General features: G+C 41.6%; 2 protein-coding genes across 2 annotated transcripts in view; one reads left to right on the plus strand and one right to left on the minus strand.

The window, feature by feature from the left end:
* Window positions 1–2,084: 2,084 nt before the first annotated feature.
* Bug22 (cilia- and flagella-associated protein 20) lies at window positions 2,085–3,105 on the minus strand. The gene is made up of 2 exons (XM_074101303.1): window positions 2,732–3,105; window positions 2,085–2,566 (listed from the first exon to the last, which is right to left on the minus strand). Exons 1-2 carry the CDS (start codon window positions 3,005–3,007, stop codon window positions 2,249–2,251), a joined length of 594 nt encoding a protein of 197 aa, XP_073957404.1. The 5' UTR covers window positions 3,008–3,105; the 3' UTR covers window positions 2,085–2,248.
* A 344-nt stretch (window positions 3,106–3,449) lies between these two features.
* The window catches only part of hpo (serine/threonine-protein kinase hippo), a 126,823-nt gene continuing 105,660 nt past the window's right edge, over window positions 3,450–24,612 (plus strand). The window contains exon 1 of the mRNA XM_074101999.1: window positions 3,450–3,665. Within this exon, the coding sequence (XP_073958100.1) occupies window positions 3,640–3,665 (26 nt within the window). The 5' untranslated portion in view covers window positions 3,450–3,639. The remainder of the gene's footprint in view (window positions 3,666–24,612) is intronic.

Consider the following 24,612-nt stretch of genomic DNA (forward strand, 5'->3'; position numbering starts at 1 on the left):
GTCATGTCAGTCTGTCAGTCACGCACGTCATGAAGAATAACTTTTTTTCTTTAACAGACTTCATCTCTTCTACGTTGGTAGCATGGTATTTATTCAAAAATGCTAAGGTGCGGCCACAAGCAGTAGCTCGTTGCTCGTTTGCAGCGATAAATCTAGTCACGTGACCCCATTTTGAATGTGATTTATAATTTGCTGCGACTCAAAAAAGTAGCGTCAAGTCGCCGCGTAGAGCAGCAGCGACAAGATGGTTACTTGCAGGATTGATCTTGGCCTTAGAAGCTGATTTTTCAATCAAATTGGAGTAAATGAAAACCGGAGCGGATTGGAGCGGTTTGTTTGAAGAGGTTTTTTTTCAGCGATAAAGCTCAACATTTTCAGCTAAATGTCACGTGACCAGATTTGACGTTGAAAACGAGCGTCGAGCGATTTCATGTGGCCGCGGCCTTATGCGACGTGCCGGTTCGATTCGTGTATGGTTCGAGTAGACTTACTATAATCAATGTATTATGAAGTTTTCTGTAGCTCTCAACTTCAAACAAACAGTTTTGCAGTCGTAAATTTAGATTATCCACTGTCATATTGAAAAAATAGTACATTACTGCAGAGGCCATGAAGTAAGGGATTGATGGACGAGTTCGGGGTAGACGGCCGAGTCGTAGACGAGGCCGGATAAAACGAGTCCAGCAATCCCTGTTCTGGCCGAGGCTTGTATAGTGCTTTTCTCAAACAATGTGAGGTCATCCATTCATCCATCCGTCCGTCCGTCCGTCCGTCCGTCCCATCCATCCGTCCATTCATCCGTCCGTCCGTCCATCCATCCGCCCGTCCATCCATCCGTCCATCCATCCATCCGTCCGTCCGTCCATCCATCCGTCCGTCCATCCATCCGTCCGTCCGTCCATCCGTCCGTCCGTCCAACCGTCCGTCCGTCCATCTGTCCGTCCATCCATCCGTCCGTCCGTCCATCCATCCACCCGTCCATCCATCCGTCCGTCCGTCCATCCATCCGTCCGTCCATCCGTCCGTCCGTCCATCCGTCCATCCATCCATCCATCCATCCGTCCGTCCGTCCATCCATCCGTCCGTCCATCCGTCCGTCCGTCCGTCCGTCCATCCATCCGTCCATCCATCCGTCCGTCCATCCATCCGTCCGTCCATCCATCCGTCCGTCCGTCCATCCATCCGTCCGTCCATCCATCCGTCCGTCCATCCATCCGTCCGTCCATCCATCCATCCGTCCGTCCATCCATCCGTCCGTCCATCCGTCCGTCCGTCCGTCCATCCATCCGTCCATCCGTCCGTCCGTCCATCCATCCGTCCGTCCATCCATCCGTCCGTCCATCCATCCGTCCGTCCATCCATCCGTCCGTCCATCCATCCGTCCGTCCATCCGTCCGTCCGTCCGTCCGTCCATCCATCCGTCCATCCATCCATCCATCCATCCGTCCGTCCGTCCATCCATCCGTCCGTCCATCCATCCGTCCGTCCATCCGTCCGTCCATCCATCCGTCCATCCATCCATCCATCCATCCATCCATCCATCCGTCCATCCATCCATCCATCCATCCATCCATCCATCCATATATCACATCGCATCGCATCGCATCGCATCGCATCGCAGTATCGCAAATGCTTACAGAGTAGTGGTGGTTGGCTGTTCGTAATTTTTCCTTTATCAGTTTAATGTTAATAAGCAAAATTAAAAAGTTAGAGCAGCGGACAATAATGGATTTCATACATACTTCATGGCCTAGGCCAAGAAGTTATGTAGGGAGGTGTAGGGAGCCATAAATGAGAAACTTCATGTCTCCATTTCGTGACATTAACGCATACATTTCAGAGCATGTTGAGAAAATATATTATATGTACCTACATATTGTTTTTGTCCCCAACTGTATCTTGAAACGACTTAATTAAGATTTGCGGCATTTTTACGTCATTTTTGCGTTTTTATGGGATAGTTAACATTTATTCTCTTTGCATATTCAGCTTTATAAGATAAAGGGTTACTAAGAAATGGATAACACACCCAATAGCACTGTACACATCTTAAAGATTTACTTTTTGCAAAATAAAACACATAATCCAGGTGCTGTTTTATTATTTCCACACAGTTACAATAAGATAAAACTTTTTGTATCAAAACATGAAGTGTTACATACAAAACAAAATAAACTTAAACATACATTTTTACTATCATAATGAAATGGCCAATACAGGTTTTATAGTTTTGTACCAGATTGACTATCTATGTGGCTAAAGCCGTTTTCGCCTTATTTTGTATTGGAAGGAACAACTTAAACTCCGCAGGTAGCTCATCTTCAGAATACAATCTATCAGAGAAGTAAACTCTTCTTATCCTGCAGTTTGCATGTATTTGTACCCTCAAAGTTTCAACATAGTTAGTTCCATAGGCTCGCCTGGTGAAATCAGCCAAGTTGAATTGGATCTGGTTCCAACCTTCATCAAGACGCATGGGCATGGTGCAAATAAATGGTTTCACTCTGGTTGTTGATTGGTAATTGCTGGCTCTGAACCTTCTCCTTACATTTTTGTCGTCCAATACCTGCAAAAGAGAAATGGTTTAAAATTTTAAAATTGGCACCTTTGTCTTTTGAAAAAGCTATTAAAAAAAAACAACCTAACCTAGCTTTTTAAAAGTCCACTAAGATTATCTTGACTTTCTGCAGAACAGCTCTTTTTACTAACGTGAAAAGCAAGGACAACTTACCTGAACTTCAAATGTGAAGTACTTTTTAAGGTTCTTTATAATCATAACCAAGAAGGGCAGCTTGATGCCAAGGGTCTTTTTTGGGTCGGCGGGACATGTTATGTACGTGGTACTAACATTGGTTCCTACAATTTCCAGGACAAGACTTTGGATGTCGTTGTCCGTAATCCTCTTTATGTGCCCATTTCGAACCTTCTTGTCCCAAATCTGCAGAGGCTTACTGCCGATGCTGTAAAGAATTGACAAGAAACCAGACTGAAATGTGTTTTTAAACATTTCGGCAGATTTCGCTTGTTGCTACGGTGCACCCTCACATCTAGCGCCGTATTAACTAGAAAAGTTTAATCGATAAAGATAATTCTTTCGCGGTTGCATTACAGCTTGACAGAATGACAGTAAACACAGGAATTTTGAACACGGCCATTGGCCATGAGTTGTTATCAATACAGGGTTACCATAGCAACGAAAGACAGCGCTGTTCCATTTTACTTATTTATCGTTTCGCTGCAACTTGCGAAAAGAGGTACAACCAAAGGCCAGTCAAACGTTGTCTATTTGTGTATGCTGCAGAAATAAAAGTAATTATTCAAAGGAACAAGCAGTAAGTGTTATAGAATTGCTGAAATTATATTATATTTTTCAAAAATCCTAAACACATTGATAGACATTTTCTTTATTTTATTGGTGTAACATATTCGTGAAACGAATCATATCAGTGCCGATTTTGACAGTTTCCATGCGATGCACCAAGTGCAAAGAGGTCTTCGTTTTTTTTCATTTTCCCAATATATTACAGTATTTACTATCAAATATTGATATGGAATTTTATATTTAAAAGTTAATTTATTAAATAATGAACTTTTGTTCGTTTATTACAATATTGTGACTGATACAGTGTTTCAACGAAAATGACGGCGGAAATGTCATCAAAGAGGTAAGAATAGAATAAATCCAGTTCGTTAATATGTAATACGATTACTGTGGAATATAGATGCTCACCTGGGGAGGGCAGGAAATCTCATGAATTGATACGTTAATTTTGATTATTAAAATACCAGCTTAACCCCAACTAGGGCAAATTACCCTCCGATTGAACTGTATGAAAATACATGCGACGGTACACAGGAAATTAATACAAAGCAGTTCTCACGACCGCTAAAACTCAAAACGATTCAAAAATTAGTATAATAAATACACAAACAATAATAATACAAAAACATTAAAATGTCATGCTCAAAGTGATGACAGAACTATTGACATAAAAAAAACGATTTGAGGTTTGCAACATGCACATACAGCCACAATGTTTTTGATATTGATACTTCCTTCTACTTCTATGTGAAATATTATAATGCCATACACTAAAAAATTCTGTAATAATTTAAGAATTAGTTGATGTGGGTAGATTATAAAAATTTAATGGGAACAGAAAATAAGATAAACTTAAATAAGGAAATGTGACTAAGCACTATGTCAGTAAATGACATGGTTTGTTTTTTTCTAAATGCCAACAGTCAGGCAGCAGCAAGGAAATATTTTTTTGCGATAAACACAATATGCTTGGTTTGTTTGTTATATATATTGGCATAGGTAGTCATGCCAAAAGATAACTGTGATCACTAAACAGAATAGAAGCAAGCGTAACAACACAAAAGGCAATTTATTACTTGACCATTGACATGTTCCCTCAGTGGAGTGGAATGTGCACCATTGTGCTACCTACATCATATCTCTCTGTGAACTAACCCTAAGGCGCAAGCCACACAGAAGAGACATGGGATGAGGGAGCGAACAGGGCAGACACGGGGTGAGGGCGTCTCCATTCCACCTCGTCTCTTCTGTCTGCTTTGGATCGTGACGTTTCTGTACATCTAGTACGAAAACTGAAGCAATAGGCGCCGCTACTGCGCCGCGCCCCCGTCCCACGTCTCTTCTGTGTGGCTGGCTTGTACCTTAGGTAACATCAGATAAATTATTGTATGAAACAACTCCGAAACGGGTAGCAAAATAATTAAGTTTAATTATGTCACACGGCGGCCACAACACAAAATACGCGTTCTTGAATCTACATAATCACAACGACGTCTGTATACGCGTCAATGTGTGCGTAAGATACACAGGGTTGACTTTCGCAAAACCGTAGGACTATAATATATTTATATTACTTTTATGTAGGTATGGCTTAGTTATTATACATGTGCAAATAAATTACTTATTTTAAACCTACTTAAAATGTGTCTGTCTGTGTATTTAAGCATTATTATTTTCAATTACAATAGATATACAACTACAAACTTAAACACATTATTTGTTAGGTAGTTATTTCATGTATTAATCGTGATAATTTCAGAAATCATTATTTATTTATAAAAGGAGGTAGGTAGGTACCGTTACCATTTCGTAAAATATTGCTCCCAAACTTAGTGCCGTGCAGCTGATATAAATCACGTTGCGCACCCGACTGCTTTCCTGCGGTTTTCCTGCAATCTGCGCTTGAGGGGTGGGGTAACTTGAATCGGTGCGGGGCGGAGCGCGTCCATTCTATATGTTAGTTCTATTATATATATTCTGTGATTATGTGGTTAGACATTGCTGCAACTTGCAGTTTTAAATTTTCAACTGTAATTAGCCGCTAGTTTTTCATTTGGATACTGCTACCAGTGTCTGGTCTGAGGGGGGGGAAAGGAGGGTTCACTACCCAGACCTCCCCCCATACTCTTATGAACTTGGACAAGAAACTACTGTGAGACTTGCTCATATTTAATGAAATAAATCCGGATAAGTCAAGTCTAAAATCGAGTTTAGTTTATCATGTTGCGGGCTAATTTCTAGTGCGCGTCTTGAAGCAGTCGCCGTGTCTTGCGTGCTCATTGGCGTATCTAGGGTTATTTTTCAGGGGGCCTGGATTTTTGTTTGAAGATAATCAGTATTATAGAATTTTGTATCAGTAGCTCAACATCCTGGGGTGGGCTGCTGGGCACTAGACCATTCTGGGGTGGGCACGGCCCACCCGGCCCCCTGCAAGAGACCAGCGCTGGGAATCGAACCCAGGTCCTCAGCAATCCGTGCTGCGTGCTATAACCCCTACACCACCGCTGGATTGGATTTTTCCTATGCATACATATTTCAGGTTGCTTATTTCTACTACGCTACTTATGCAGCAGCACTAGCGACATCTATCTTTTTCTGGTTTTTCTGTGCATCCATGTCTCGGTTTGTATTTTCGATATGGTTTCACGGGATACCCGTAAAAGTAACAAATTTGGAGTTGAAATAAAAAATACAAAAAGACTCCAAAAAACCAATCATAATTTGATTGCTTAGTAGCGACATCTCTTGTCTGGGTGAGCGGTTGGTTCCGAAAGAGTGTGACGTCTCTCGATGACAGCGGAACATAGATGTCGCTAGTGCTGCTGCATAAGTAGCGTAGTAGAAATAAGCAACCTGAGATATGTATGCATAGGAAAAATTCTTGTCTAGATTCCTGTCCAGCGGTGGTGTAGGGGTTATAGCACGCAGCACGGATTGCTGAGGACCTGGGTTCGATTCCCAGCGCTGGTCTCTTTTTCTGGTTTTTCTGTGCATCCATGTCTCAGTTTGTATTTTCGGTTAGTTTTGTGTTTAGTTAATATATATTTAGGAACTAAGGGTCCTATTTCTGCGTTGCTTGGGCGCTTCGCGCCTGGATATCATACTAACCTAACCTAACCTAATGTACCTACCTAACGTGATTTAACTTATACTATTTTATTTTGTTGTTCATTTATAACAAATAATCAATAGCCCAAACAATAATATGCATAATGTGTATTAGTCTAATACAAATTAGTGAAACTGATATTATTCTAATAGATTAATATGCCGAAAAAGTAGTAGGTCAAAGTATTACTATGCGACAGTACCTACTATTATGCCAAAATCAATTATGCGAAACAATAATAGTCGTAAAAAAATATGCGATTGAAGGGGATCCCGTAGTACATACACTGTAATGAAGTGACAACAGTTTTAACCGTCTTTCTATTTAGTTCTCTTCATAAAGAAGCTTTAAATTAAGACCTTATTTTGTGCTCTTACTTCTAGGTCTCATAAATATTTACTACTTATCTTTAGATATATCTTCGGCAAATTTTACTACGTGTGTAATCACGCCTTTTTTACGAAACATTTATCTGGTATCATTTTTGAGACTGTCAAAATTGACATTCTAGCGCGGCTTAAGTAATTTTGATACTTCTGCTAGAAATAAATAAATATTTTTTTGTTTAATTCAACCTCCTACCATCCTCAAAATGCAAAATTCAATGCCAATCTGGTCAAAATGGTCCAAAACATTGATACGTCTGGACTGTACGTAAATGGGCACTGACAAGTTCATAAAATTTACCTAGGAACTCCTAAAGTGCATCATCAACTCACACATTACTACATGCATTTTGATGCAGCTTGAAGAGTCCCGAGTATAATTTAATATCAGGAAAATTTAAATAATATCTAAGTATCAACATCGCTTAATCAGTGTACAGCAACTGTTGACAGCCTCATTTTTTTTTAATTCGCCGCGGTTTCTCGTGGACAGCTTTCGATGGCCAGAGTCTACCTGCTACCTCGCCCCCGCCAGTGCGTCTCATTCCTAAGGAACGGTCGCGCACGAAGTTGTTGGTCTATATCTGCTGGGCTACTACGAAACTCGAAAATCGAAATTCGTATCGTACCTTCTCGCTGACTTATATCATTTAATACGAGATTGACAGGGATGGTACGATACGAACTTCGATTTTCGAGTTTCGTAGTAGCCCTGCTGTACATGAGATTTCATTCAAATCCATAGTCAAAATACCACAAACGGGATTATTACACAAGTAATATTTACCTCGACGTTTCGGCAACGTTACAGTTGCCGTGGTCACGAAAGAATCACGAAAGTTTAAAATGTTCATTCAAATCCGCCCAGCCGTTTTAGCGAGGAGTAAAAACATACACACACACATATACTCACAAACATCCGCATTTATATTAGTAGGATTATTTTGAAAATGTTTTTTTTTTTTGGGATAGACAAACGCCCCTTAAAGAGGTAGATACAATACGTCATCACATCATACACGTCTGATCTTTCGCCACATTGTTGCTCCGTTACAGTGAACGAAGCCTTTCCATTTTTAAATACCAACCAGCTCGCTAATTATAATATTTATTATAGTCCGTAGAAATGCCTGCAAATACCAAGTTTTATACCTGGTCCCTGTGACTCAGAGGTCAACGAACTGACTAGGGAATATGCGCGGACGCAGCTTGTCGACTGCGGTTTTGGTGCCTTTTGTCATTTTAAATTGGAGCTGCAGGGCTACTACGGAACTCGAAACTCGACGTTCGTGTCGTACCGTCCCTCTCGCTCTCGTATTAAACAGTATAAGTGTGAGAGGGACCGCACGACACGAACTTCGAGTTTCGAGTTTCGTAGTAGCCCTGCTGGCCCTATACTACGTAATGCAAAATTCGAACTTCGTGTCTTGCCGTCCCGCTGACGCTAATATTATTTAATACGAGAGTGACAGGGATGGTACGATACGAACTTCGATTTTCGAATTTCGTACTAGCCCCCCAGGTTCCATAAAATCGGTTGGACAATAATTAAAAGGCAATGTTTGAGTTAACATTGCGGAAGATTAAATATGGGCAGAATATTTTCATCTCACAATACAACTCTTACATTTGTTTCCATAACACATAGTCGATTGAATCCGTGCCCATTCATAACTTTATTTATTTCTTTCTCTGTAACCTGATCTGCGAATGACATTTTTAAAGTGAAACACCCGTGGGTGACCATGTGAAAGAAAAAGAATTTAACTGTATTTCTGGCGACCGACTGTATACCGTATATCCCATAATATGTAGGTATTTTGTTCAAGTTGTTCCATATTTAAACGTGTTATTTTTGTTTTCCGTTAATATTAAGGGAAAATTCTGTTGACGACCAGATGGCCTAGTGATTAGAGAACCTGACTACGAAGCTTGAGGGCCCGGGTTCGATTCCCGTGTCGGGGCAGATATTTGTATGAAAAATACGAATGTTTGTTCTCGGGTCTTGGGTGTTTAATATGTATTTAAGTATGTATCTATATCTATATAATTATATTTATCCGTTGCTTAGTACCCATAACACAAGCTTTGCTAAGCTTACTTTGGGACTAGGTCAATTGGTGTGAATTGTCCCGTGATATTTATTTATTAATTTTATTAATGTCAAATGAAGTTAACCGAGTGTTCTCCGAGGCACTAGTGGCAATTCATTCATACAGTCTATAAGATAATCTTGATCTTTATCGTAACTCTTGAGTTAAAATAGTTAATTATTCTAAGGCGCTGTTTCACCATCCATTGATTAGCGTTAACCGACAATTAAATGTGATGCCTTCTCCGTCTATTCGAACAAAACAAATAGAGACGGCATCACACCTAACCACCAGTTAACACTAATCAATGGATGGTGAAACAGCCCCTAAGTGTAAACACAAATTTTCCGGGATAAAATAAAACTTCTTCTATGTACTTCTCAGGGTCTGAAACTATCCCCATACCACATCAAGATCAGTTGCGTATTTTAAACGTGTACCTAATCGTACAAACAAACTTACTCACATTACAATATTAAAATGGCGTAACCTTAACGATGGTTCTTATACAATGCCCTGGCCAATCAGTCAATCTGCTTCTAGCTTCATGACGTCACCTGAGCCAGTTCTTTGGTATGCTCCCGCGCATTCCGACCATTGTGGCATACAATGCGCCTGAGTCAGCGAATCTACTCTGATTTACGACCCGGTGTGACCATGGCCGCGCGTGCTCGGGGTAGCCAGATCGACGAGCCAGGACTAGCCTCTCGAAATGTCCAATTGTCGCTTGCGGGGTGTAGTGGAAGCCAGCAGAGCCAGTGGAAATATTGATCTTACTGGCTTCGTAAAACGCTATAGGTGTGTCCCTATAGGTATAATATGTAGGTCTTTAGATAGAAGTACCACTTTTTCGGAAAGTATCGACCTAGAAATTGGTTTATAACGTCAACGCATATTTTCATTCACACACAAGGACACACTTCAATTTTTTTAATCAGCTATATTGTTTAATTTCTGAAGCAGGAACTGTCGTTAAAATAGTTAAAGCACTTTCTTGGTCGACTATACTTACTTACACTATCTTCGATGTTAAAGTTTCCTAGAAGGGTGCACTTTTCAAAAAATCGTATTTGTACATATTATAAGGGTCTTCCCACACCAATTCATGCGGAAACAATGATGTATGTCCATCGACACAATAAGAGCGAAAAATAAATTTTCCTGTCAGTATATGTCGTTTTGGGTAGGCCGGTCTATCGACGTCTTTTTCGCGCTTATTGCGTGGACATAGAGTTTTTGATCAGCCAAAGCCGATTCCGCGTCTATAGGTCTGGGGAGACTTAAGGCGCGCTTATAGAAGAATTTTCGGTATTTGAGGGGGTGAAGCAGACGACGCGGTGGAGGCGAATGCGGGGCGACTCGCGCGTCTGTCACGCAGCCCGTTGACGGCCTTATTCTGTTTGTAACCGTATTCTGGTTAATGTGAATTCCGGATTTTTCGTTAAAATTATAATTACACATTTTTTTGGTTTAATAAAGAAAATCTTCGTTTAATATGAATAGTCTTGGTAATAAACAAATTATTTATGCCTCTTCATGCCCACAGTTTGATTTGTAACGTAGGTAATGGATAGACATTTAGACTGAATAGGTCGATAGATAGATATGACAGATGGCATGCTCTTGTTTCGGAGGCCAAGACCCTCTTTGGGTCCCTGAGCCAAATTAGTTAGTTAGATAGCTTATTAGTCTGGTCAACATTTAGGATACTTTATGTTACGGAAAATAAATATTTTTGGATATAATAAAAATTGCTCTAAATCGGATTCCGCGCGGACGCAGTCGACGGCAACAATTAGTTTTAAATAAATTTATAGCTCTTCCAAAATTGTCTGGAGCATGAAGCGATGCTTTTCTTATTTTCATGACTTGAGAAGTATGGATATGTAGGAGAAAGTTATTTATCTTCAGTCAGAGGAGATTCCAAAGTTGATTGTCTGGAGCATGAAGCGATGTTTTCGCTATTTTCGTCGCTTGAAAAGTATAGATATGTAGAAGAAAGTTCTTTTTCTTCAGTCAGAGGAGGTTCTACAGTTATTTTTCATGAAGATTCTTTTTCCCTTAGTGGCATTCCCCGAGCTCGACGGGAATCAACAATTTCGGGTAGTAACCAGTCCATATAAAATGAAATTAGTTTGTCTTTCATTTTTTTCCCCAAAATGTATCATCTATAAGTATGTTACTGTTTTGAGGTGATGATTTTCACCACTCCACACAGCAAATATACACTGTGCTCGACACGTGACATGGAGACCTTGGATCTGGTCATACCAGTTACTATTTTTGTTAATTTCAGTAGTTTTAGTTTCCTTTTCATAATTCTACATCTGAATTTCGTTTTCTTTGATACATTTTTCAAGTCCATTTCTAAAGGCTACACTTCAACCGGGCACTTTATTTCACTTTTACTTAAAGATGATACATTTTGGGAGAAAAAATTAAAGACAAACTAATTTCAAAATTGAAAATACAAACTGAAATATAGATGCACAGAAAAACCAGAAAAATAAGACCAGCACTGGAAATCGAACCCAGGTCCTCGGTATTCCGTACCGCGTGCTATACCGCTACACCACTGCTGGTCCACCAGCAGTGACCAGCAGTGGTGGTTGACCGGCAGTGGTTGACCGGCAGTGGTGTAGCGGTATAGCACGCGGTACGGAATACCGAGGACCTGGGTTCGATTCCCAGTGCTGGTCTTATTTTTCTGGTTTTTCGGTGCATCTATATTTCAGTTTGTATTTTTAATTTAGGTTTTACGGGATGACCGTAAGAGAAAAAAAATTGGAATGGAAATAAAAAATATAAAAAGATTCCAAAAACCAATCTTGATTTACGTGAAGGTAAATTACAAATCGAAGTCCCTATAATAAATAAGTCGCTGATAAGGTAGGCGGTAGGCGTCGTAATGTACGGTCTGGTACACACGGACCGCATTCCAATTGCAATCCGGCTGTAAAATGGCAGAACTACATCAGAACTGCGTAAGAACTGCACTCCGACTGCCTAAAATGGCAGTTGGAATGCAGTCCTCTGACAGTCGGGTCCAGTGCTGGTGCAGTTGTACTAACTGCGCAATAACTGCATCCAAACTCCCATTTTGCAGCCGGATTGCAGTTGGAGTACATGTTTTTGTCAATAATTTACTAGTGCAACCAAGTGCAACCATCTTATTTTATTAAAATAATTTATGTTAAATAACTTGGCTGAATGCAAGATATTACCTTTGCCTGCAAAAAAGTGAGAAAATCTAAACTTAGATCGAAACTGTTGCATCTACTATCAGAAATGTCAGTGAAACTGTCAAAGGGATCAAGCAGGGCTACTACGAAACTCGAAACTAGAAGTTCGTGTCGTGCGGTCCCTCTGACACTTATACTATTTAATACGAGAGCGAGAGGGACGGTACGATACGAACTTCGAGTTTCGAGTTTCGTAGTAGCCGCAAGGTTCGCCGCATGTTCGCCGTGAGTAGTATAGGTTATACAACGTGCCTACAATTTGTATGGCAGTCGCGGTAGAATCTGGACGAAGCCGTCCGCGTCCGTGAGCAGCCGAGGCCCGCGCCAACCAGCTTGCGGTCGTAGTACGAATGTGAAATCCGCTCAGCAGGGCTGCTACGAAACTCGAAGATCGTGGGTTGCGGTCCCTCTGACACTTATACTATTTAATACGAGAGCGAGAGGGATGGTACGATACGAACTTCGAGTTTCGAGTTTCATAGTAGCCGCAAGGTTCGCCGCATGTTCGCCGTGAGTAGTATAGGTTTATACAACGTGCCTACAATTTGTATGGCAGTCGCGGTAGAATCTGGACGAAGCCGTCCGCTTCCATGAGCAGCCGAGGCCCGCGCCAACCAGCTTGCGGTCGTAGTACGAATGTGAAATCCGCTCAGCAGTGCTGCTACGAAACTCGAAGATCGTGGGTTGCGGTCCTCTGACACTTATACTATTTAGTACGAGATAGAGAGGGACCGCACGACACGAACTTCGAGTTTGGAGTTTCGTAGTAGCCCTGCTGACTCGGCCCGACTCCGGCCGGTCGATTAGTGTGTGGTAGGTACTTCGTTTAGGTACTCTAATGCTTCTCATATGTGCTCTGAGTTCACTTATGCGTTTCCTCTTTCGCTTAACTTTTTTAATACTGCGATTACCCATATTATTTGCTCTCAAAAGTAGTACTAGCGCGTTAGAAAAATGTGCACAGGTCCGTCGTCGACTACGTACACGCGTGTACTGGCGACTGGGAAATACTTGGCCGCCGCCGCGCGCTAGAACCGTTTTATTTTGCCAAAGACGAAATAAATTGGTATGATTGATATACTCAACCTATTGAAAATCTATGAAGCATAAATCTAAATCTACTAAAAACTATTTAATAAAGCAAATTTTGTGTTGATATTCATAATAGTTTTTATAATATTTGGTTTAACGTGTAAACGAAGGCTCTTTTTCAAAAAAATAATTTATCGAGGTTTTTGTCAGCAATCGTGTTTTTGATGAAGTCAAAAACTAGCTAATAGACTGAAAATCTATATAAATAAAAATGAATCGTAAAATGTGTTGCTAAGCGCAAAACTCGAGAAACGGCTGGACCAATTCAGCTATTTTTTTTTTTCATATCATCGTTAAAGTCTAGGGAAGGTTTTTATGAAGAGAAAAACTGGAAAAATTGCTGGGAAACGGAAAATGCGAGTATGGAAGTGCGGTAATTAATGCATCACCTGTGGGTTTAAGTAAAATGCGGAGTGATGCGAATGTTTGCTACTCAATTTTATTTAGGCGTTTTGTTTTATTAATCCCCTTATTTTGCATTTGCATGCTTGCTTGCTTGGCTGGAAGATGTTTCGACCTATAGTGTCTGAAATAGGGACGTTTTCTTCATTTTTTTTGTACACTACTTTTTTCGTTTAAAGTGGAACAAAGATTGCGGAGTAAATGAGTTTTATGACATGAGTACCTTAATACTACCTACTAAATAATAACAAAACAAATTTAAATGAACTAAAATAATTTCCTTGCTCACCCGCGACCTTACGAGTGTAGTGTGGTGGTGGTGATGGATGGGTTTGTGTGATTTTCTGTGTGTTCTTACAGTGTGGAGGTGGAGGAACTGCATGAACACGCATATTTTGCATAAGCTTAGCTATCGTAAGGTCGCGGGTGAGCAAGGAAATTATTTTAGTTCATTGATATGGACCTCCGCAAAGTAACGCCTGATTCAATAAATTATTTAAAAACAAATTTGTTTACGTTCCTCAATTTACATTGACTGGTTGATTTATTTTGTGTTTTGATTTAATCTATTTATACTCATGCCACCTATAAGACAAGGGCGAAGCAATTTGGGTCGAAGAACTCGAAATGCTACAAACCAAGCTAATTATCAGAGTAATCGAACAGCCCAGCAACGTCAAGAGCGAAATGAAATTGAAAGGATTCGGATAGCACAAACCCGTGCAGAGCGCGTGCGTGAGCTGAATGCAGCTAATAATGTTGTAAGTTTCAATCGAGCTGCTTTCAATTACAATGTTACAATTGACTACAGTGCCTACCAATGCGTTGCTATTGGATCTATGAACTCAGTTTGCCCATATTGTAAGGCATTGAAGTACAAAAATGAAGCCGCTGGATTGTGTTGCGCAAATGGCAAAGTGAAATTAATACCATTGGTGAAATTAATATATATATATTATATATATTTAAAGTACCCAAAAAATCTGTTCTGATATATTAGGTAGTGAAAATTAATAATTTCATCATATGCTGCATCATCACCAGAATTTAATTATAACAGATAAGTTTTCTACATCATTATATTTAGTGTAGATAGCCTAGATTTCTGTAGACTTGCTTGCTTCCATGCTCGCTTGCATGCTTGCTTGCTTGCTTGCATACTCGCTTGCTTGCTTTCTTGCATGCTTGCTTGCATGCCAGCTTGCATGCTTGCTTGCTTGCTTGCATACTCGCTTGCTTGCTTTCTTGCATGCTGGCTTGCATGCTTGCTAGCATGCAAGCTTGGTTACACGCTTCCATGTTCGCTAGCGTGCATGCTTGCTTGCATTCTTGCATGCCTGCTTGCATGCTTGGTTACATGCTTCCATGTTCGCTAGCGTGCATGCTTTTTGCATGCTTGCTTGCATGCATGCTTGGTAACATGCCTCCATGTTCGCTAGCGTGCATGCTTGCTTGCATGCTTGCTTGCATTCTTGCATGCCTACTTGCATGATTGGTTACATGCTTCCATGTTCGCTAGCGTGCATGCTTGGTTACATGCTTCCATGTTCGCTAGCGTGCATGCTTGGTTACATGCTTCCATGTTCGCTAGCGTGCATGCTTTCTTGCATGCTTGCTTGCATGCTTGCATGCCTGCTTCCAAGCTTGCTTGCATGCATGCTTGGTAACATGCCTCCATGTTCGCTAGCGTGCATGCTTGCTTGCATGCTTGCTTGCATTCTTGCATGCCTGCTTGCATGATTGGTTACATGCTTCCATGTTCGTTAGCGTGCATGCTTCCTTGCATGCTTGCTTGCATGCATGCTTGGTTACATGCTTCCATATTCGCTAGCGTGCATGCTTTCTTGCATGCTTGCTTGCATGCTTGCATGCCTGCTTCCAAGCTTGCATGCCTGCTTCCAAGCTTGCTTGCATGCTTGCTTGCATTCTTGCATGCCTGCTTGCATGCTTGGTTACATGCTTCCATGTTTGCTAGCGTGCATGCTTTCTTGCATGCTTGCTTGCATGCATGCTTGGTAACATGCCTCCATGTTCGCTAGCGTGCATGCTTGCATGCTTGCTTGCATTCTTGCATGTTCGCTAGCGTGCATGCTTTCTTGCATGCTTGCTTGCATGCCTGCTTCCAAGCTTACATGCCTGCTTCCAAGCTTGCTTGCATGCATGCTTGGTAACATGCCTCCATGTTCGCTAGCGCGCATGCTTGCTTGCATTCTTGCATGCCTGCTTGCATGATTGGTTACATGCTTCCATGTTCGCTAGCGTGCATGCTTGCTTGCATGCTTGCTTGCATGCATGCTTGGGTACATGCTTCCATGTTCGCTAGCGTGCATGCTTTCTTGCATGCTTGCTTGCATGCTTGCATGCCTGCTTCCAAGCTTGCATGCCTGCTTCCAAGCTTGCTTGCATGCATGCTTGGTAACATGCCTCCATGTTCGCTAGCGTGCATGCTTGCTTGCATGCTTGCTTGCATGCTTGCTTGCATGCTTGCTTGAATACATGCTTCCTTGCGTGCTCGCTTGCATGCATTGTTACTTGCATACATACTTGCTTGCATACTTGGTTGCATGCTTGCTTGCATGCTCGCTTGCGTGCATGGTTACTTGCATACTGGCTTGCATGCATGCTTGCTCCTCGCTTGCGTGCTCGCATTGATTCCTCACTATAAAAAAAGTACATGGCTAATAAGGTAACACAATATAAATTGATTTTAAGGCAGAACGAAGTTTGCGGGGCCAGCTAGTATACATATAAAAAATTGCAGTTGTAAGTATTGTGTAAGTATATTTTAAATATTTTCTAAAATTGTAGTTTTCACTACGTACAGCGCCTTAAGCGTGTAATGTATTTGTATATCATACCACTGCATAAGTTTGTTTGTTTGTTTGTTTGTTTATACTCTTTATTGTACAAAAAGGAAAAACAAAAAGGTTACATAAATAAAAGTTGTGTTAAGTACAAAGGCGGACTTATCCCTGCAGGGATCTCTGCCAGTCAACCTTTGAGTGGTAGAGGAGCAATCCAAAAAACAAGGATCGACAAATAGAGCAAAACATTTGAACAAATATAAATGCATATATAAACCTCAAATACCTAACTATATACAATAAATATATAACACATATATAAAACATTAATATATTTATAACTAAATATAAAATAAAATACATAAATACACACATTTACATACAATACATAAATAATACAAGTATAAAGGATAATTACTTATTAAATAATCAAGGAACTATAGTGTGAGCCACATCTTCTTCAATGTCTCTCTGAACGAGTATACGGAGGAAGATTGTCGGACGGCGATCGGCAACCGATTCCACAACCTAGCCGCATGCACAGAAAAGGATTTGGAGTAGATCTTGGATGAGGTAGAAGGAGATGCTAGAAGGAGATTGGCGCTTGACCGCAAACGATGTTGGCTGCCTTCAGCTAAGTAGCTGAATCGCCCAGAAAGATATAAAGGAGCCGAAGGATTAAAAAGAATGTTGAAGAGCAATGACAGAATGTGGACGTTTCTGCGGTCCCTGATAGATAGCCATTTAAGTTGCGTGCGAAACTGTGAAACGTGATCGTATTTACGGAGTCCAAAAATGTACCGAATACACACGTTCTGGAGGCGATCGAGCTTGTCAAGCAGCCCCTCACTCAGATCCAGGTACCCAACATCACCATAATCGAGTATTGGAAGTAAAAGAGATTGGGTCAAACTGATTTTGGTTTGGAGTGGCAGAAAATTCTGCAAGCGCCTGAGCGAGTGAAGTGAGGCAAAAAGTTTGCGACTGACCTCAGCAACCTGAGCTGACCAGGAAAATGTCTGGTCCATGGTGATTCCCAGATTTCTGACGGTAGGCGAAAAAGGAATAACAGTACCATCAAAATATAGGTTTGGAACTACCATGTCAGAAATCTGAGAAATAAAATATGGACTGCCAATCATGATTGCCTGTGTCTTTTTCGCGTTTACCTTGAGGCCAAAACTTGCAGCCCAATCTCGAATGGTCGTAAGGTCAGAATTAATGCGTTCAATCAACCCAGGAAGATCGCCAAGAGCAGCAGCAGAGTAAATTTGCAAATCGTCTGCATATAAGTGGTAGCAGGAATTCAAAGAGGAGGTAATACCGTTAATGAAGATAGAAAAAAGGAGAGGGGACAGTACACCCCCCCTGAGGGACACCAGCGGTAAGATCACACCACGCTGAGGAAGCGTCCTCAATCCTGACTCGCTGTTGCCTCCCACAGAGGTAGGAACGGAACCACGATAAAGCGGTGGAAGATAAATTTAAAGTGCTCAGTATGCCTAAAAGGATGTCGAAGTCCACGGTACTAAACGCACTGCTAAAGTCCAACAGCACCAAAACTGTCAGCTTTCTGTTCTCAATATTATGACGTATGTCATCAGTGACCTTGACGAGAGCGGTGACAGTGCTATGCCCAGGACGAAAACCAGATTGAAAAGGGTTAAATAAGTCGTGTCTATTCAGGTGATAGGAGAGACGTCGACTTACAAAATGTTCGACTATTTTGGATAAAACCGGGAGAATTTAAATGGGACGATATTCAGAGAAGGAACTAGGATTCGACTTTTTAGGAAGGGATTACATGAGCACATTTCCACAACGAAGGAAAACAGCCCGAGGATAGTGAATAATTAATAATATGGGAAAGGATAGGTGCAATGATTAATAGTAGATTAATAGTAATAGCTAGCTGGCCCCGCAAACTTCGTTCTGCCTTAAAATCAATTTATATTGTGTTACCTTATTAGCCATGTACTTTTTTTTATAGTGAGGAATCAATGCGAGCACGCAAGCGAGGGAGCAAGCATGCATGCAAGCCAGTATGCAAGTAACCATGCACGCATGCGAGCATGCAAGCAAGCATGCAACCAAGTATGCAAGCAAGTATGTATGCAAGTAACAATGCATGCAAGCGAGCACACAATGAAGCATGTATTCAAGCAAGCATGCAAGCAAGCATGCAAGCAAGCATGCAAGCAAGCATGCAAGCAAGCATGCACGCTAGCGAACATGGAGGCATGTTACCAAGCATGCATGCAAGCAAGCTTGGAAGCAGGCATGCAAGCATGGAAGCAGGCATGCAAGCATGCAAGCAAGCATGCAAGCAAGCATGCAAGCAAGCATGCACGCTAGCGAACATGGAAGCATGTAACCAAGCAAGCATGCACGCTAGCGAACATGGAAGCATGTAACCAAGCATGCATGCAAGCAAGCAAGCATGCAAGCAAGCATGCACGCTAGCGAACATGGAAGCATGTAACCAATCATGCAAGCAGGCATGCAAGAATGCAAGCAAGCATGCAAGCATGCACGCTAGCGAACATGGAGGCATGTTACCAAGCATGCATGCAAGCAAGCATGCAAGAAAGCATGCACGCTAGCAAACATGGAAGCATGTAACCAAGCATGCAAGCAGGCATGCAAGAATGCAAGCAAGCATGCAAGCAAGCTTGGAAGCAGGCATGCAAGCATGCAAGCAAGCATGCAAGAAAGCATGCACGCTAGCGAATATGGAAGTATGTAACCAAGCATGCATGCAAGCAAGCATGCACGCTAGCGAACATGGAAGCATGTAACCAATCATGCAAGCAGGCATGCAAGAATGCAAGCAAGCATGCAAGCAAGCATGCACGCTAGCGAACATGGAGGCATGTTACCAAGCATGCAAGCAGGCAAGCAAGCATGCAAGCAAGCATGCACGCTAGCGAACATGGAGGCATGTTACCAAGCATGCATGCAAGCAAGGCAAGCATGCAAGAAAGCATGCACGCTAGCGAACATGGAAGCATGTAACTAAGCATGCAAGCAAGCATGCAAGAATGCAAGCAAGCATGCACGCTAGCGAACATGGAAGCGTGTAACCAAGCTTGCATGCTAGCAAGCATGCAAGCCAGCATGCAAGAAAGCAAGCAAGCGAGTATGCAAGCAAGCAAGCAAGCATGCAAGCTGACATGCAAGCAAGCATGCAAGAAAGCAAGCAAGCATGCAAGCTGGCATGCAAGCAAGCATGCAAGAAAGCAAGCAAGCGAGTCTACAGAAATCTAGGCTATCTACACTAAATATAATGATGTAGAAAACTTATCTGTTATAATTAAATTCTGGTGATGATGCCGCATATGATGAAATTATTAATTTTCACTACCTAATATATAAGAACAGATTTTTTTGGGTACTTTAAATATATAATATATATATTAATTTCACCAATGGTATTAATTTCACTTTGCCATTTGCGCAACACAATCCAGCGGCTTCATTTTTGTACTTCAATGCCTTACAATGTGGGCAAACTGAGTTCATAGATCCAATAGCAACGCATTGGTAGGCACTGTAGTCAATTGTAACATTGTAATTTAAAGCAGCTCGATTGAAACTTACAACATTATTAGCTGCATTCAGCTCATTACGCTCTGCACGGATTTGTGCTATCCGAATCCTTTCAATTTCATTTCGCTCTTGATGTTGCTGGGCTGTTCGATTACTCTGATAATTAGCTTGGTTTGTAGCATTTCGAGTTCTTCGACCCAAATTGCTTCGCCCTCGTCTTATAGGTGGCATGAGTCATCATGTCAGCCGAAAGACGTCCACTGCTGGACATAGGCCTCCCCCAAGGCTCTCCACTCAGACCGGTCTTGTGCTTTCCGCATCCACCGCGATCCCGCGATCTTAACCAAGTCGTCGCTCCATCTTGTTGGAGGCCTACCGACAGCTCGTCTCCCGGTCCGCGGATGCGGTGGCATGAGTATAAATAGATTAAATCAAAACACAAAATAAATCAACCAGTCAATGTAAATTGAGGAACGTAAACAAATTGTTTTTAAATAATTTATTGAATCAGGCGTTACTTTGCGGAGGTCCATATCAATGAACTTAAATAATTTCCTTGCTCACCCGCGACCTTACGATAGCTAAGCTTATGCAAAATATGCGTGTTCATGCAGTTCCTCCACCTCCACACTGTAAGAACACACACAAATCACACAACCCATCCATCACCACCACCACACTACACTCGTAAGGTCGCGGGTGAGCAAGGAAATTATTTTAGTTCATTTAAATTTGTTTTTGTTATTATTTAGTAGGTAGTATTAAGGTACTCGTCATAAAACTCATTTACTCGGCAATCTTCGTTCCACTTTAAACCAAAAAAGTAGTGTACGAAAAAAAAATGGAAGAAAACGTCCCTATTTCAGACACTATAGGTCCAAACATCTTCCAGCCAAGCAAGCAAGCATGCAAATGCAAAATAAGGGGATTAATAAAACAAAACGCCTAAATAAAATTGAGTAGCAAACATTCGCATCACTCCGCATTTTACTAAAACCCACAGGTGATGCATTAATTACCGCACTTCCATACTCTCATTTTCTTTTTCCCAGCAATTTTTCCAGTTTTTCTCTTCATAAAAACCTTCCCTAGACTTTAACGATGATATGAAAAAAAAAAATAGCTGAATTGGTCCAGCCGTTCTCGAGTTTTGCGCTTAGCAACACATTTTACGATTCATTTTTATTTATATAGACTAGCTGGCCCCGCAAACTTCGTTCTGCCTTAAAATCAATTTATATTGTGTTACCTTATTAGCCATGTACTTTTTTTTATAGTGAGGAATCAATGCGAGCACGCAAGCGAGGGAGCAAGCATGCATGCAAGCCAGTATGCAAGTAACCATGCACGCAAGCGAGCATGCAAGCAAGCATGCAACCAAGTATGCAAGCAAGTATGTATGCAAGTAACAATGCATGCAAGCGAGCACGCAAGGAAGCATGTATTCAAGCAAGCATGCAAGCAAGCATGCAAGCAAGCATGCAAGCAAGCATGCACGCTAGCGAACATGGAGGCATGTTACCAAGCATGCATGCAAGCAAGCTTGGAAGCAGGCATGCAAGCTTGGAAGCAGGCATGCAAGCATGCAAGCAAGCATGCAAGAAAGCATGCACGCTAGCGAACATGGAAGCATGTACCCAAGCATGCATGCAAGCAAGCATGCAAGCAAGCATGCACGCTAGCGAACATGGAAGCATGTAACCAATCATGCAAGCAGGCATGCAAGAATGCAAGCAAGCATGCGCGCTAGCGAACATGGAGGCATGTTACCAAGCATGCATGCAAGCAAGCTTGGAAGCAGGCATGTAAGCTTGGAAGCAGGCATGCAAGCAAGCATGCAAGAAAGCATGCACGCTAGCGAACATGCAAGAATGCAAGCAAGCATGCAAGCATGCACGCTAGCGAACATGGAGGCATGTTACCAAGCATGCATGCAAGCAAGCATGCAAGAAAGCATGCACGCTAGCAAACATGGAAGCATGTAACCAAGCATGCAAGCAGGCATGCAAGAATGCAAGCAAGCATGCAAGCAAGCTTGGAAGCAGGCATGCAAGCTTGGAAGCAGGCATGCAAGCATGCAAGCAAGCATGCAAGAAAGCATGCACGCTAGCGAATATGGAAGCATGTAACCAAGCATGCATGCAAGCAAGCATGCAAGGAAGCATGCACGCTAACGAACATGGAAGCATGTAACCAATCATGCAGCAGGCATGCAAGAATGCAAGCAAGCATGCAAGCAAGCATGCACGCTAGCGAACATGGAGGCATGTTACCAAGCATGCATGCAAGCAAGCTTGGAAGCAGGCATGCAAGCATGCAAGCAAGCATGCAAGAAAGCATGCACGCTAGCGAACATGGAAGCATGTAACCAAGCATGCACGCTAGCGAACATGGAAGCATGTAACCAAGCATGCACGCTAGCGAACATGGAAGCATGTAACCAATCATGCAAGTAGGCAGCAAGAATGCAAGCAAGCATGCAAGCAAGCATGCACGCTAGCGAACATGGAGGCATGTTACCAAGCATGCATGCAAGCAAGCATGCAAAAAAGCATGCACGCTAGCGAACATGGAAGCATGTAACCAAGCATGCAAGCAGGCATGCAAGAATGCAAGCAAGCATGCACGCTAGCGAACATGGAAGCGTGTAACCAAGCTTGCATGCTAGCAAGCATGCAAGCCAGCATGCAAGAAAGCAAGCAAGCGAGTATGCAAGCAAGCAAGCAAGCATGCAAGCTGGCATGCAAGCAAGCATGCAAGAAAGCAAGCAAGCGAGTATGCAAGCAAGCAAGCAAGCATGCAAGCGAGCATGGAAGCAAGCAAGTCTACAGAAATCTAGGCTATCTACACTAAATATAATGATGTAGAAAACTTATCTGTTATAATTAAATTCTGGTGATGATGCAGCATATGATGAAATTATTAATTTTCACTACCTAATATATCAGAACAGATTTTTTTGGGTACTTTAAATATATATAATATATATATATTAATTTCACCAATGGTATTAATTTCACTTTGCCATTTGCGCAACACAATCCAGCGGCTTCATTTTTGTACTTCAATGCCTTACAATATGGGCAAACTGAGTTCATAGATCCAATAGCAACGCATTGGTAGGCACTGTAGTCAATTGTAACATTGTAATTGAAAGCAGCTCGATTGAAACTTACAACATTATTAGCTGCATTCAGCTCACGCACGCGCTCTGCACGGGTTTGTGCTATCCGAATCCTTTCAATTTCATTTCGCTCTTGACGTTGCTGGGCTGTTCGATTACTCTGATAATTAGCTTGGTTTGTAGCATTCGAGTTCTTCGACCCAAATTGCTTCGCCTTGTCTTATAGGTGGCATGAGTATAAATAGATTAAATCAAAACACAAAATAAATCAACCAGTCAATGTAAATTGAGGAACGTAAACAAATTTGTTTTTAAATAATTTATTGAATCAGGCGTTACTTTGCGGAGGTCCATATCAATGAACTAAAATAATTTCCTTGCTCACCGCGACCTTACGATAGCTAAGCTTATGCAAAATATGCGTGTTCATGCAGTTCCTCCACCTCCACACTGTAAGAACACACAGAAAATCACACAAACCCATCCATCACCACCACCACACTACACTCGTAAGGTCGCGGGTGAGCAAGGAAATTATTTTAGTTCATTTAAATTTGTTTTTGTTATTATTTAGTAGGTAGTATTAAGGTACTCATGTCATAAAACTCATTTACTCCGCAATCTTTGTTCCACTTTAAACGAAAAAAGTAGTGTACAAAAAAAAAATGAAGAAAACGTCCCTATTTCAGACACTATAGGTCGAAACATCTTCCAGCCAAGCAAGCAAGCATGCAAATGCAAAATAAGGGGGATTAATAAAACAAAACGCCTAAATAAAATTGAGTAGCAAACATTCGCATCACTCCGCATTTTACTTAAACCCACAGGTGATGCATTAATTACCGCACTTCCATACTCGCATTTCCGTTTCCCAGCAATTTTTCCAGTTTTCTCTTCATAAAAACCTTCCCTAGACTTTAACGATGATATGAAAAAAAAAAATAGCTGAATTGGTCCAGCCGTTCTCGAGTTTTGCGCTTAGCAACACATTTTACGATTCATTTTTATTTATATAGACAAGTATTATACCTATACCGTGCTTTTAATGATTTCTGTTAACTTCGATTCGATAGATATATCTTAGTTCTAGAAACTACTTGATAGCGACTGATACCTAATTTATTGAATCAGGCTAACGCCTGATCGCCTTTGCGGAGGTCCATATCAATGAACTAAAAGAATTTCTTTGCTCAACCGCGACCTTAGATAGCTAAGTTTATGTAAAATATGTATGCGTGTTCATACAGTTCCTCCACCTCCACACTGTAATAACACACACAACACAAATCACACAAGCTGCTGCTGAGCATGGTGTACGGTTGTGTCGCTCTGAAGATGAGCTCTGGTTGAGTTCGAAACGCGTCAGTGTAGTGTGGTGGTGGTGATAGATGGTTTGTGTGATTTGTGTGTATTCTTACAGTGTGGAGGTGGAGGAACTGCTTGAACACGCATGCATGTCTTGCATAAGCTTAGCTATCATATCATCTAA

Source organism: Choristoneura fumiferana, chromosome 18 (assembly GCF_025370935.1).
Source record: "Choristoneura fumiferana chromosome 18, NRCan_CFum_1, whole genome shotgun sequence".
Lineage (NCBI taxonomy): Eukaryota > Metazoa > Arthropoda > Insecta > Lepidoptera > Tortricidae > Choristoneura > Choristoneura fumiferana.

Bases quoted from the DNA above. Each gene is read 5' to 3' on its own strand.
- Bug22 (XM_074101303.1), bottom strand. From the start codon at position 3,007: ATGTTTAAAAACACATTTCAGTCTGGTTTCTTGTCAATTCTTTACAGC. The intron at 2,567-2,731 runs GTAAGTTGTCCT...TCTCTTTTGCAG, and splicing joins ACTTCACATTTGAAGTTCAG to GTATTGGACGACAAAAATGT.